This window comes from Paramacrobiotus metropolitanus, unplaced genomic scaffold, assembly GCF_019649055.1.
Source record: "Paramacrobiotus metropolitanus isolate TYO unplaced genomic scaffold, Prichtersi_v1.0 Parri_scaffold0000138, whole genome shotgun sequence".
NCBI lineage: Eukaryota > Metazoa > Tardigrada > Eutardigrada > Parachela > Macrobiotidae > Paramacrobiotus > Paramacrobiotus metropolitanus.
Window position 1 is genome coordinate 231164 of NW_026570358.1, and position 14145 is coordinate 245308.

At 40.6% G+C, this 14145-nt stretch overlaps 3 protein-coding genes across 3 annotated transcripts; 1 reads left to right on the forward strand and 2 right to left on the reverse strand.

Moving 5' to 3' along the window:
- The first annotated feature begins 1207 nt into the window (after positions 1–1207).
- LOC129599115 (melatonin receptor type 1A-like) lies at positions 1208–2492 on the forward strand. Its single transcript, XM_055497255.1, has 2 exons — positions 1208–2105; positions 2180–2492. The coding sequence occupies exons 1-2, from the start codon at positions 1211–1213 to the stop codon at positions 2380–2382; spliced, it is 1098 nt and encodes a 365-aa protein (XP_055353230.1). The 5' UTR covers positions 1208–1210; the 3' UTR covers positions 2383–2492.
- A 2008-nt stretch (positions 2493–4500) lies between these two features.
- Positions 4501–5292, reverse strand: LOC129599129 (5-hydroxytryptamine receptor 1E-like). Its single transcript, XM_055497270.1, has one exon. The coding sequence runs from the start codon at positions 5290–5292 to the stop codon at positions 4501–4503; it is 792 nt and encodes a 263-aa protein (XP_055353245.1).
- A 1322-nt stretch (positions 5293–6614) lies between these two features.
- On the reverse strand, positions 6615–10403 carry LOC129599107 (uncharacterized). Its single transcript, XM_055497245.1, has 6 exons — positions 10261–10403; positions 10039–10107; positions 9676–9939; positions 9310–9390; positions 9042–9233; positions 6615–6970 (listed from the first exon to the last, which is right to left on the reverse strand). Exons 1-6 carry the CDS (start codon positions 10316–10318, stop codon positions 6801–6803), a joined length of 834 nt encoding a protein of 277 aa, XP_055353220.1. The 5' UTR covers positions 10319–10403; the 3' UTR covers positions 6615–6800.
- Between the last annotated feature and the right edge of the window lie 3742 nt (positions 10404–14145).

A 14145-nucleotide genomic window follows, 5' to 3' on the forward strand; every position in this document is an offset into this window, starting at 1 on the left:
GTTAATTCTTCTTCAAAACGCTTAAGTTATAGAAACATTCTTAATGCACAGAGTGATAAAGCAATGAGCAATACTTTACTTTAAAAAAGGCAGGGACGCTTTAGATAATGCTTTACGTATATAATTTTATTCCGTCACTACCGGATTTCGTTGAGTACGTACAGTTTGATTAATTCTTCAGTTTAATTTCTAAAAGAACCTATGTTTCATGCCGCTTAAGCTAATGGAGAGTAGCTTTCGTTTGAATTTGGTACTTTCCAGTTTTTAAAGGCGATGTGCAAATTCGTACATTCTGCGCTAAACTATGCCGCAAAACACACTACTACTGCGCTAAACTATGCTGTTCACAAAACACAAATTCAAAATAAGTGCAAACATTCTGTGACGTAGGTACATACTAATGAAACGCTGGGTTTTAATAGAATGCTTTGTACGCGCCGACGGTTGACCGATTTTGTTTATTAAAATCAGAATTGTTGCAAAGAGCATAGGTCAAAGACGCTCTTCTTAGTCTTTATTACGCCTTAATGGAACACCTTTATTTTATTCCGAAGAATAGCTAAAATGTCCTTATTATTAGGTTACGATTAGTGAGAAAGAGAAAAGGGGTGCAGCAAAAAGCCCTCTGCAGAAACTGCATTTGTTGCCGAATGGCTGTCAAGAATGACCTGCTAATGCAAATGGAGTTTTACGCTATTGTTTGTTGTGGAGTGGTCTCCGGGGAATGTGTAACCTGTAGTCGGTAAAGGGGTATCATATTTCAAGGTCGGCGAGGACACATGTATTTGTTTGAAATAGGATTCCAGTTTCAGGATATTTACATTTAGTTACTACATAGACAAAAATATTCCATTTTAACAGCAGAAATGGTTGACTGACGTAAACCACTCATGCAGGCATTCCACGGATAATTTTCACTGTAATGACTTCGTGCGAAACCCATTTGCTCTTAAACAAAAGAGCTTTTTTTGGATTTTCGAGCAGAGTACATTAGCATCCACGTAAAGTCGCACGGAAGCGGAATCTGTCGCATTTCATTACAGCCCCATCACGTTACGAAGCCACAGGGATGCCGGAAGCCGGTTCGCTGCCGATCTCTCCACTGAACGTGATCGAAGCCGAACAATGCGCTGTAGAAAAGCTCCTACTATATAAATGCCGCGCCGGAATCGTGGCGGTGCGTTTAAACCGTCAGCCGTCATTTGTCACGATGCCCAACACAACAGCTTCTTTAGCGTCTTTAGCCGGCAACACGACCGTCACCTTTTCCACTCCGACCGAAGTATTCGGCATCATCACTATCCCCATCAGTTTGGTCGGCACGGCGGGTAGTATCGGCTGTCTGGGTTTTATCCGCACCCATGCCAAACAGCAGAGCAGCAGCACCAACGCACTGTATATAAATTTATCCATCGCGACATTACTTTTCTGTGGAATTGTGTGTCCGGTACATGCGTATACACAGTTGGCGCAACAAGCCAGTTCGTTCGCCCAGCCTACGTATCTTGCCAAATCAGCGTGTAGCTTTATCGGGTTTTTCTACTTTTGGACGCTGACCGCTTCGGCGTATTCCCACAGCGCCATTGCCGCGAATAGATTGTTTATCGTTGTATTGCAAAAATCTAAACTCAGTTCTACATCGACGACGGTTTTCCTGATCGCGGCGTCATGGTTCATTGCCGGGATGACCTTTATGTGGCCGCTACTGCGTTTAGGCGGAACGTATGGATTCTCGACGGAGAGCATGAAATGCACTTTCTCCTCGTTGACCTCCCCGGAATTTGTCATTTCCTATAAAGTCCTCTACGGCTTCGTCCCGGTGATTATTATGGTCATCTGTTATGCTGCCGTGTTCTGCAAAGTTGCAATTTCCAGCCGGAAACTGCGGAAGAATCCCGCGGTGAACCAGGCCGGCGCTCTGCTGATGCCAGTTAACCATCGACGTCAGCGCAATGCCGAGCGGAAGATCACGCAGATCGCCTTCATTACCTGTGTGGGCTTTATTGTCTGCTACGTGCCCAGCGCGATCTTCGGCTTTGTGGTGAAAGCGCGGGCGGCCCTGCAGTCACCCATGGGGATGGCGCTGGTGTTCCTGATGTGGATTGGTAAATGTCCCTGTAGTTGCAGCTGCCTTTCTTCTACGAGGAACTGCATTGATTGTGTGGTAATTTGTTGACAGGTTGCGCGGCCAATCCGCTGTTGTATACGTATCTCAACTCGGATCTGAAGAAGCGGGTCCACGATGTGCTGAAACGCCGGCTGCCCTTTGCGGAACGTGTCTTTGGCGGATCATCCACAAACGGGAATTCCATGTCCCTGACCGGCGTAAAACGGATTACCAGCACCGTCTCCAATAAGGTCCATCCGTCACGCGACCAGTAATAACTGCCCTTTGTCATTGTACAGTTTAAATTGTCGTTGTTTTCCGCAACTTACAACAATAACTGTGCTGTAGAAATAAATCATTGCTCGGGTTGCAGATGTATAATAATTTTGGCGCTGTATAATATTAAAAGGTAATACTGCGTATGCGGTGTGTTGAATGCTGTCTTTTCTCTATGCGGACATTAATGTAATTACACCCATACAGCTTTTTGTAGCGTACAGTACATATTTCGATATAATTATAGTATACACAAGTACAGATATGTACAGACTACAGTAGGTAATTAGGTTCTGCTTTACATCGGTCTAAAAAGGACTCTAGCGTCCATAAAAGCAAATAGGTGGAGATACAGTTGGCTATCATTTTTTCCTGCTTGTTCGATTGGGTTTTGTCAAAAAAGCTCTTGCCAAAAATGACGAATTGAAACTGTTTTCGTAGTTAAACGCAGTAAATAAAGTTTCTTTAGAATCTGCGATAAACAGCGTCGGTTTCAATGTCATAACTCCTGCTACTCTACTTCCTAGTTCCTACGCAAAGTATATTCTGGACACCATTGTTTTGATGGTAAAATGGGATGGACATTCTTTAGATTGTTTCGCTGAGAAGTGCCTGCCGCCATTAATACGGAGCAAAGCCCTCTATTATTCTTGTTGTTCTTGCGCTATCTTGTCGTTAAACATACCGAAATTACGCTGTTCCTTTCACTCGCTTGGAATGAATCAGCGTCATCCTCATTTGTCTCTTTAATTATTAAAAACATCTTCGCCGCGCTTTTACCGGTCGTCCTTTCCAATTAGACATTACACAATAATAATAACGGGGGTTGCAGTATTAACTCAGACTGTTACGTAACATACAGTAGCTGAAGCCAATAATAAACAAGCTATTCCATCGTAGCACGCCATTCTGGATTAGCCAACCTGTTATTATTGTAAAAAGTACGAAAAACAGCTAAACTGGCTGCTGTTACTGCCTGTTAGCCTGTTACAAATACGAGTAAAACAATATACTTTGTCTGCATACAGTTATAAACAACAACATATTTTGCAAACAATATATTTTGTAAAACAACAACAAACAATATACGAGTATTTTGTCTGCATACTCATATCAGTTTATATCTATGTACTTATTCATTTTGCTTTCCAACTGACTCGAGTTTTTTTAATTATGTTGCGTACCAAACGTTCACTCGTTCTTGGACAAATGAAATCGATCTCTGATGTACTCGTATTAAAAATAAGGTGAAGGCTCCGCATACCACCTTTACACCACCGTTGGCTCCTAGTAGGCTAGTACTACCTTTTTACCACCTTTGACTCCGCATACCACCGATAACTTTAATCCTTAAATAAAATATAGTTTCAAGGTAATTTTACGATATCTTGTGCTCCACAATCTGAAAATTAATTCCAGCGTACAAATCCTGACAGTGTTTGTCCTGAGTGCGATTGACTGCAAGGGTAGAACGAAAACACGGTTTTCGTAATTAATTTAGCCGATTGCGAGTAAAATTTGTGCATTCTTTCTACCTGTATGTTTCACATTTGTACAGGTTCGCTTTATAAAAAAGATATGATATGGGTTTTTAAAACTATTCATTTGTACTAAAGCACAACCGTATTTATTGAATTATTGTAGAGTACTCGTAACAGTGTTATACGTTCAGAATCCCGGTAAAAAACTGGTTTTGAACGTTCAAACTTCGAGGTATTCCTCCAGAAAGAATAAGATATGAAGTTTAAAAAGTAATAAATCAAGCGCTGCTATGCGGAGAAAGGTGGTACTGGGAGTCAAAAGCGGTATAAAAGGTGGTACTAGGAGCCGAAGGTGGTAAAAGGCATGGTATGCAGAGCCTTCACCTAAAAATGACGCATGTTTATTCATTTTACGGCTCCCAACATTTCAACATTAATTATAGAAGTACTCGTAATTCCAGGAAAACCCAAAAGCAAAAACGACCAGAAGATTGTTCGTTTAAATCACGGTTTTGTGCTTACGATAATGATCGACCAATAATATCAGCATATTGAACATCATAATGCCCATCAAATTTTTAGAGAGTTGACAATGAAAATTTTAATTAATATAGACAAGTAATTTTCTCATCCGCCTTAGTCACGAGCGTTTCTTATGATGTTTCGCCATAACGCTCCGCGTAAACTGTCCAAACCGATAATCAACACAACGGGATCCAGCAACGGCTGTACTATATAAAGCAGCGATCCCAGGTTATACCAGAAGGCATTCGGTTGTACGGCCGTCCAGGATACCAGCAGCAGGACGATGCACAGCGGTGTACAACAGACCGTCGCACTGATCGTCAACAACCACAGGATCACCAACGGGCGCCGCGCCACATGCCGACGCTTGAGATTTTGCAGCGGTAACCTCGCCGTCTCACTACTATTCTGACTGTTCCTGCTCGTGAAAGTGCCCATCTTCGTACTAGAGGTGACACGCATCGAGCGCTTACGAAAACTGCTCCACACTTTATACAACAGTAACGGATATGCCGCATAGATGATACACATGGTCACATCCAGCATAATGATCTCGAAGGCGTGGACGGTTACCGGCTGGGCAGCTTCGTTTATCGCGCAGTAAAATGTCCCCGGTAGCCGGTACCACGTGACATTGGTGACAATTAAAGGGATCCCAAAAATGTGGATGAATGCCCACAAAAAGGTACAAGCGAAAATAGCCATACGGGTTGTGTGCATCATCCGGTATGAAAATGGATGGAAAATCGCCCAGATACGGTTTAAAGTGATGAGGGCTTGCGCCCATAATTGACATGCGGTCAGCGGATAAAGCACATACAGGTAGACGGCGCAGACCTGCCATCCGGGATACCAGTTAGGTTTAGCCGCGAAGATGGTGCCAAACGGTAGATCGAAGACCATTAAGAGAATGTTGGTACCCAGTAAGTTTATCAAGTACACGGTAAAGGGCGTACGAAGTTCCCGGTGGAAGATTAATACCAGCAGCACAAGCAGGTTAAATGTTACGGACGATATGAATACGAACAACTTAGCGATAGACCAAAAATTCCAGGTAAAGTTTGAAAGGTCATACGGATTAGAACTGGTGATGTTCGTCATAAATGTGGCATTTTCATAAATAAGACCGTTAGCCATAGTACAGGTGATGTTCTCGAGAAAAACAATCTTGCGCCTTTTCGGTTGAATGACGGGAATACTGACGGGATAAGAAATGCAGTTTTCTAGATACCTTTAGTCCCAGTAACGGTGAATGATTGCACTGCTCTTCAGGAAGAATAAAAGCAAGATATGCTTCCGGCACTGATGCGACCGGGATAATGGTCTAATTAGAGATAATAGAAGTGGCGTACGTACGGCATATTGCATGCCACATGTATTTACTGTAATTATTTTCAAATATGGGGTCCCCCCGCAATATACTACTTGTTACAATTAACTGTGAGCCCTTTCCGTAATTTGAGTACTCCGACGAGACATTCAAAGTACATACTTGCGACCCAGAGGTCATTAATTAATAATGGCTACGCGGTATATACATTATACATGCATTTTGATCTGTCGCAGAGCCTTGGCTTTATCTCGTGGCAAGAAAATACTAATGCAGCACTTTGTTTTTCTTACAATTAGGAGTTAGGTATACGTCTAATGTGATCTCTGATCATTTATTAATTAATGGTTGATGCCATTAATTTTGCATCGGCATCGTGGGTGTAGCCGGTATCCTTTCCGAGAACGACAAACATGTCCCATTTCACAGAAGGTGCTGTGTTCGTTTCCTGCTTTACCAACGGCTACAGTACACAAAGTTGCCGGTTTGCTGGTTTTTATCAGTATTTTACACTCAACTACACCACCAGACGCTGTACAAACTCTCTCACTGTGCATTCATAACCGTAACCGATGGCAATAAACTAGAACGACTCAAAAAAAATTAAAAAATGACTGTGCAGAAACTTTTTAGCTAGAAATTAACTAGAATGTACAAATATGGATTATTTGTGCTTGCTTAGATTTTGCCATTCGTTGTAGTGAAAGTTTTCTTTGATTATACGTGAATCAATTACTTATAACGTTTGTAAATCTGCCGTGAACACGTTTTTAACGAACGCTTGCCAATATCATGTATGGCGACTATTTATTTTAGGAGACAAATAAATAAATAGACATTTTGGTTTACGCGCCGTACTTTTTACGCTACTGTTTAGTGCTTGGCGGTCCTCTGCTTACAATGCGCACAATTTCTTTATTTCCGATTTCGTAACACGAGACGACAAATCAAATATTGTCTTTCTCAAGCCAGCGCCCACCACCGGCATTCAAATTTTGATTAGCAATCATAAACTGATTTACAGATTATGTTTTTTTCTTCAAACAGTCAGGTACCAGCATCAAAACTGCAGTAACATAGTTTAAAATTTCTGAGATTTGGCTTGGGTCAAGAAAGCCTGTTGTGCCGAATCGACGTTGATCTTGCCGGTAACCGTACCGGTTACGGTGTATGATACGGAGGCTGGCTCACTGAAGTCCGTTCGGTGGACAGTCTTCACCTTGATGGTGGCCTTCTGGATTTTGTAGCTTTCTGTAACGAACGCATTCGTTATTCTGCTGCATATGTGACATACAACATATGGAAGCAGTTGCTTATATTGCTTACGTGTATATAAAGACTATGGGCAGTTTCATATAAATATACAGTATACAGGTGTATAAGCATATGAGGGTATGTAGTTACATATTTTTTTAATATTAAGTGTAGTTATATTATAAGCAGCTTTATATGTTTACAAGTATCAGTCGCGCTAGGGCGCGACCAGTTGTGTTCGAGGTATGGAAAAATGAAAGAAATAACAAAATACACTTGGTACGGCAATAAAACAGATTTTGGGAAATATTCCAATATAAAGCCCCAGCAAGGCCAGCCACGAAAATATTTTAAACAAGTAGAAATGCGGGCAGCTTTCAAGCTAGCTTTCCGGTTAAAATCAACCAGTTTTATAAAAGTTGTGAATCGTCAGTAATTTTTGTTTGTTTGTCTTTTTCACGTTTTTAATGTAACTTTATATTGCCGAGCTAGCCACTCTCCAATTCAAAACCTTAATTTTTTGGTACGACAGATAGTATTTAAACGGTGATAAAATGGATGGAGTGGGATCATTTACACAGTTCCCATAAAAAAAACCATTCAGCAGAAACTTATGGAAACAGTTAACAGTTGCTCTAGGTGACCTCGTAAACTGCATCTTTCTACGTATTGTAACATTTTCAGCCATTCATTCAAGCACTTCAGTATTTTTTAAAATAAAATAAATACATATATTTATTAAATTTAGAGGTTTTTGTATACCCATGCTACCATCAGTATTACAGAGGAGCGTAGGTTAGTGAATACCGAAGGAAGCACCAGTATCACAGAGCCGCCACGTGTTGAATACGATAAACGGATCAGCTTTTAGATATTTAGAATTTAGAATTACGAGATATATAATAGACACTTTAATAGACACTCGTATATAATAGACACTTTAAAACCGTGAGATATTGAGGTATTCATATTTCTAGATGTTTTTATAATTTCGAAACTCTGGAGGCTCAAAAATTAGAGGTAACGGCCCCGCTGCGCGGGGCCGAGTCGAAATATTTGGAAATATTTAAAATTCTGGAAATGTAAATTTAGAAATTCTGGAAATTTTTAGAAATATTTAGAAATTCTGGAATTAAATGTAAAAGCTTCAGAGGCGACTTTGGAAAATTGTTTAGTTATTTTGAGGGATTCGAATGGATTTAAAAACATCCTAAAGGTTTCAAGCATTCGAAAAAATAAAATTATAAGTCTGATGTAATTGTCAATAATATTTTGAATAACTATTGTTTAAGTTGCTAAGTTACTTGTATGTGCTCACTCAGGACGTTTTTCGTTTTTCTTTTAAAGTATCTACTATTGATAGCTAACAATATTTAAGGAGTACTACTTACAACTTAGTAAAGTGCTACTACACTGCTACATTTAACTACTACCTACTATCTTTAAGTATTAACAACCTTTAAGTACTACAACTTCTAAAAATTTTTTAGATCTCCAAAACTTAATATTTTGTAAAGATAAAGGTAGGAACGTTTGTGCGATGCTCTATTTTTAAAATTAACAACTTATTGGAAAAAAACTATGTTGATTTAGGAGATAATTTCCAAAACCGACAACCTTTAAGTACTAACAACCTTTAAGTACTAACAACCTTTAAGTACTGCAACCTCTAAAATTTTTTTAGACCTTCTCCAAAACTTATGATTTTTTTAAAGATAAAGGTAGGAACGTTTGTGCGAAGATCTATTTTGTAAAAATAACAACTTATTGGAAAATTCAATGTTGATTTATGAGATAATTTCCAAAACATAAGGACGTAAGGATATATGAATCTATTGATAATGTATGTAATATTTATGATATAAATTATCGAATACATGTAAGTGTTTTATACATAGAAATTATACATGTAAGCGTTTTACAAAGCAAGTGTACAGTACTTGTAATAATTATCCTTTACATGATGGAAAAAACATTTGCTCCACTAGCCTCCACAATATATGCCGTGCAAGTAATAAATTTCTGGTAAAATATTTGCTACAAATACTGTGTAATGCAAATCACGTACTGAGAACACTGGTCCAGATCTGCAGCAGTTTCTGCAGAGCAGCATCACGCTGGCTGTCCGAGCTATAGGTGATGATGAGGGTGCCGGTGATGGAGAAGGAGCTACCGGTCTGGGTGATGGTTGGCGTCAAGAGCTGCTGGCCACCGCTGGTAGTCACTCCGCCAGCACCGCTGGTTTCCTGGTCAGATTTGCCTATAAAAAAGGTGCGTGCGTTAATAATTGGATATACAGAGTATGTATTTATCCTGCGGCTTTCGATGCATTATACTTGGAGTGCATGCGGCTCCGTTGTCGTCCACCCAGTGATAGTTATCGCAAGCGGGGTCCTTTTTCGAGGTACCGACGTTTCCTAAAAATTGCATGAGACTAAAACTTAAAAAAATTGTCCCATTTATTATCATCAGTTAGGTTTAAAATCCCACGCTTGACTGTCAGTCTAACCGGATATGGGCTACCTGCTCTGATTGCGATTAAATTAAATAAATTAAATCATGTTATTTTTTAGTTTGAATTGTATTAAATGTTAGTTTATTTATTTATATTTGCAGTCATATTTCGAACTGGGAGTTAATTGTTTTCTTTTTTCAATTTTCTAAAATAGGCTTTTCCTATTTAGGGTCAGTGCTCAACAGACCTGTGGCCTTAGCGCCGGCGATACTTCCACAGCGGACGGAATTGGGCACCACAGCGCCCCAGAGGCCACCGATACCACGGCCGCCCAAGTTGGAGATACCACTGGCTGGGTTATTGGGGTTGCTCTGATCCTGGCTCTCATCTCCGCTGGCAGCGGCAATGGCGCCCTGGTTGGCCGAGGTCGGTGCCACAAAACCCCAGACAGAGCCGATCGCACCACCAACAAGGCTACCCACGCCGTTCACAGCCTGACCAATGATACCGACTGCAAACAGTGCGAATTATAACATCGGTTATAGGCCATGATGCGGGGTTATAGAGTTTCGCCGGTCGTATAAATTTATATTGCAAAAAGGCAACTTACTGTCTTTTGGCTTCCATTGGCAAGCGCCAACTTGAGCCGGCTTGGAACTGCCGCCACCACCGAAGAAGGCTGCAACGTAAAAGTTTTCGTTAAAAGTTTATCTGAATATTTCTCGGTGATTTATATTTCACAAGCTCAGCTTGTTTTTAATTTTTTAGATACTGTAACATTTTCTTAATTAGATGTACAGTTCTTTTAAAGTCCTGACGCAAAATTACGTACGGAAGGCAGCAGCGAAGGACAGGCCGAAAAGGGCAACGATAACCGATAAAGCGTGCATGGTGATAGTGGTGCAGAAAGTACTGTAAACCAGAAAAACCGTTCCCAACTACAAGGTAAAGCACAGAAAACCGGTGGTCTTTATAATCGAGATGTCCTCTTGCAAAAGCCCCGGAGGCACATTTCACCGGTTTCTAACGTCTTCACAGCGTTCTTGGACCAGCCTAGCGTGGGCTCAGCTGAAGCCAGCCTGTTTACCGATACAACAATTGTCAAGTGACTCACCATCAGTATGACATTGTGTCGTTATAATTACAGTATCTGCTGGAGAAGCGTCTGCTGCCAAAATAATAAATTAAATGTCATTGCAGTAGGTACGGTGATTTATGATGGTTGGCCAAATGAAACACTATTGTTGTGTAAGGCAGTATGTGTATGTTAGGCTAATCATCATTGCATGAAAATAGGTATCCAGCTAGGTGTATACTGCTGGGAAAGGGCAAACATCGGTGAACTGGCGCTCCCATAATATGCTTGTAAATGGTAAGTGTGCGCATATACCTAATTGTCATTATCGTTATATGCTAGAACACGTGTTACTAGCATGAATGGGCCGATCCCACACAAAATATCATTAGTTTGTTTTCTTGGCTGTTGCTTCCTTCAGGCGAACAACGTTCTTTCTCTGGAAATTTGGCAGTTTGTTAAGGTGCACTGTTTAGATAGTATACTATTTACTCTGTACTACCCGGAACTTATATTACTGCTAAACAATTTTAGTGTGCACGGTGTCGGTTTCAAAATTGGCTGCTCGTGCGTGCGATGCCGGTGTATCATGCTACGCAGTTAAATACACCGCAGTTGATAAAGCTAACGGTATCCCCTATTTTTCTGATTATGGATTCTATTGTGATAGTGCAAAGCACAGCGTTGCCCATTACCAGTGTACCAAGCTGCAGTGAAAGAACGATAATTGTATTTTATCCATACAATAGCCCATTTACGTAACAGCACACCTGCGCTGATACACTAATGAAAAATTGCGATTTTACACAACATAGAAACGATAATTTATTTCCTTACAACGAGCGCACTGCTGTCTTGTTATGGACAAGGTCTGATCGAACGAGGAAATCATAAAATAGTGAATTGAAACTAATATTACTCGCATGTTGCACTCATGGTATAAATCATTAAGCACTGGACATGAAACGATAGTGATAATTTTTGTGCTTGTAGGAATGGCCACGCCACGTTATGCGACAAGTAGCCGGTATATACAGCGCGGAAGATTATTAATCGTATACTACCAGTACCAGAAGTGCAGAAAGATACAGTTTAATCGTTATCTTTAGACAATAGCCCACCCAAGTAAATAATTCGCGCGCTGGCACACTGTTCGATAGCTGAAGTATCACTCTTTGGAAAACAACCGATGTTTCTTTACATTCTCGACAACCAATGTTTCTCTTTCGGATTAAAAGTTATACTCAAAAGGACACAGCTGATTATTTGGCACCAGCAACGTCATTAGAAAAATGCTCGCATGTTCTGGATAATTTACTCGTGCGTATATGCATTTCTACCGTGGTCTAATTTATTATTCAGGATTACTTTAATTTACCACATTTAAGATAAGTTAGATGCGTACCAGTAGCAAGCCTAAAATAGTCATTAGCTAAAACATCAGAAGAAGAGGTATACAAAATTGGTGCAAAAACATGAGAATATTACCAGGAATGCGATATACACTGCGTAAGCCATTTGCCCCTTTCGGATAAGGCAACCCAATAAAGATACACGTAGCTTGTAATTTACGTTTGACTTTATTGAAAAATATATATAAAAGTATAATAAGTAAACTTCAAATCACTCCACGAGCCACGCCCCGGCACGTTAGAGTATCGTGTCTTCACCTGGTGCGAGGTCGATTTGGATACACCACTTAACGCGTCCTGGTCGGTGCGCATCAGCTTTGCCAGCTATACACTATGTTGTTTGCAAGATACTCCTCCGAGTTTGCAGTCCATTGTGTTACGGTCAGCTCCAGAAAATCCCGATTGGTGCAGTCAAAATCAAATCCGTAGACGGAGCTGGAACATAGTCACAAATGCAACGTGCTTGAAGCAGCAACGCATGAAGCATGCATAACGTAAAATGAGTACACACTTGCTACAATCCTTTTCCACCACAGCACGCATAAAATCGAGAAAACGGTTGAGAAAGCTGATACTCTGGACTTTGCTCCAGTGAAATGAATGGGGCTCCGCGCACTAAGACGAATATGATTCGTATGTAAAAACGTTTCACTCATGGTCCTGTAGTACTTGATATACAAATTCTTAAATTTTCTTATATCGAATTTGTATGTTTTGAGACCGAAAGCCGAATATTAACTTGCCAGTGTATCATCCAAAATGTCGGGTGTTGCGATGGCTTGGCAGTTCAGCAAGGTGTCATTGCTGTGATACCCGACAAGAATTTTCGATGAACCCAAAACGAAGCTTTCCAACCAGTTGCACTTGCTGCTTCTTGATTGCAACCTAGAGGCCAAACGTTATCGACGTGTTATACGTAAAACTAATACATAATGTACTTATCCGATCAAGTGGAGGAAAACTAGTACTCATGAGTATTCGGGAATTATCTAAACTGCTCAGATTGCTTACCAGCACGGTGATTCCGCTGGTAAAGGACGTCGGAGTGTCAATTTGACATAGCGTTGCGGTGCTGGATCTTTGCTCAACGGGTCTTCGCAGTCCACTTTCTGCGAGTACAGTACACGCGTATTCCCGATGGTTCTTTGCAAGACTGCGAAAAAAGTTTCACTGTTGTTTCCAGGCTGAGGAAGACGATCGCTACTACCTTGCGTTGTCGTCAGAAGCCGTTCAAATTTCAACCGACTGCAGAGGTCAAAAATATTGTACTGAAGTTAGACAGCAAACCTGCATTATTTCGGGAATGTGATTTTCGTCACGTTGTGTACTACAAGTGCACGCTGAACAGCTTGCCTTTGTAGTACTTTGTAGTACTTATAGTTTTATATCTGCAGTAAAATTAATGATAAACAGTGTTTGTACTACAAACACTGTTTATCTTTAATTTTAACTTTGTACAACAAATGCCGGTGCTTTATGTAAGACGGCAACAGTTTTTAGGTTTCTTAGGTTGTGAGTACTGATGATCGATGACACAGCTGCCTACCGCAAAATATGTTTCCAGTCGGTATCGTCATTTTCGTATCGATAGTCATTTTTGGGCGCAAGATAAATTACTCCATCCGCTTTACAGGCCACGAAACTATAAGCAGTTTTGTTGAGAAAATAATTATGGGCATAGAGATTCCGCTTGGATAACACGCTTGTCGGCATCCCCAGGATGGTACGCAACGTGGTTCCTGAGCAGATAACATCCGGCCTGCAAAAAAAATTATCAACATGCACTTCGTGTACCAGTTGTGCACTTAAAGTGTATTATTGTTAAAGTGTATTAAAGTGTAGACTACCGCATGTAAAAAATTTGAGGGGTTTTCAGCTGCTGCAAGAATGGCATTATAAAAATTAATGGGCTTTTGCTTCCAAAACGTTTTTATGATTTCAGTTTCAAATTTGTATTTAGAAAACCGAAACTCAGTACCAGGAATGAGCCTGCCAGAATGTAGTGTTGTTGGATTTGTCACTAATCCACTGCTGCAGACGATACAACGGCCTCCATTCATGCGGCGCGCTATTCGCGCATGCCGCTCGTTCCGCCACAGGAACACTCAGATCGTGATTAAGCGTTTGTTTCCATTGTTCCGACAATTTAGGGAGAAATGTGCGATCATTGACTAGACAAGATGACTTGTACGGATCCCCGTTGACCATTTGCAATCCGTAGCAACCTATT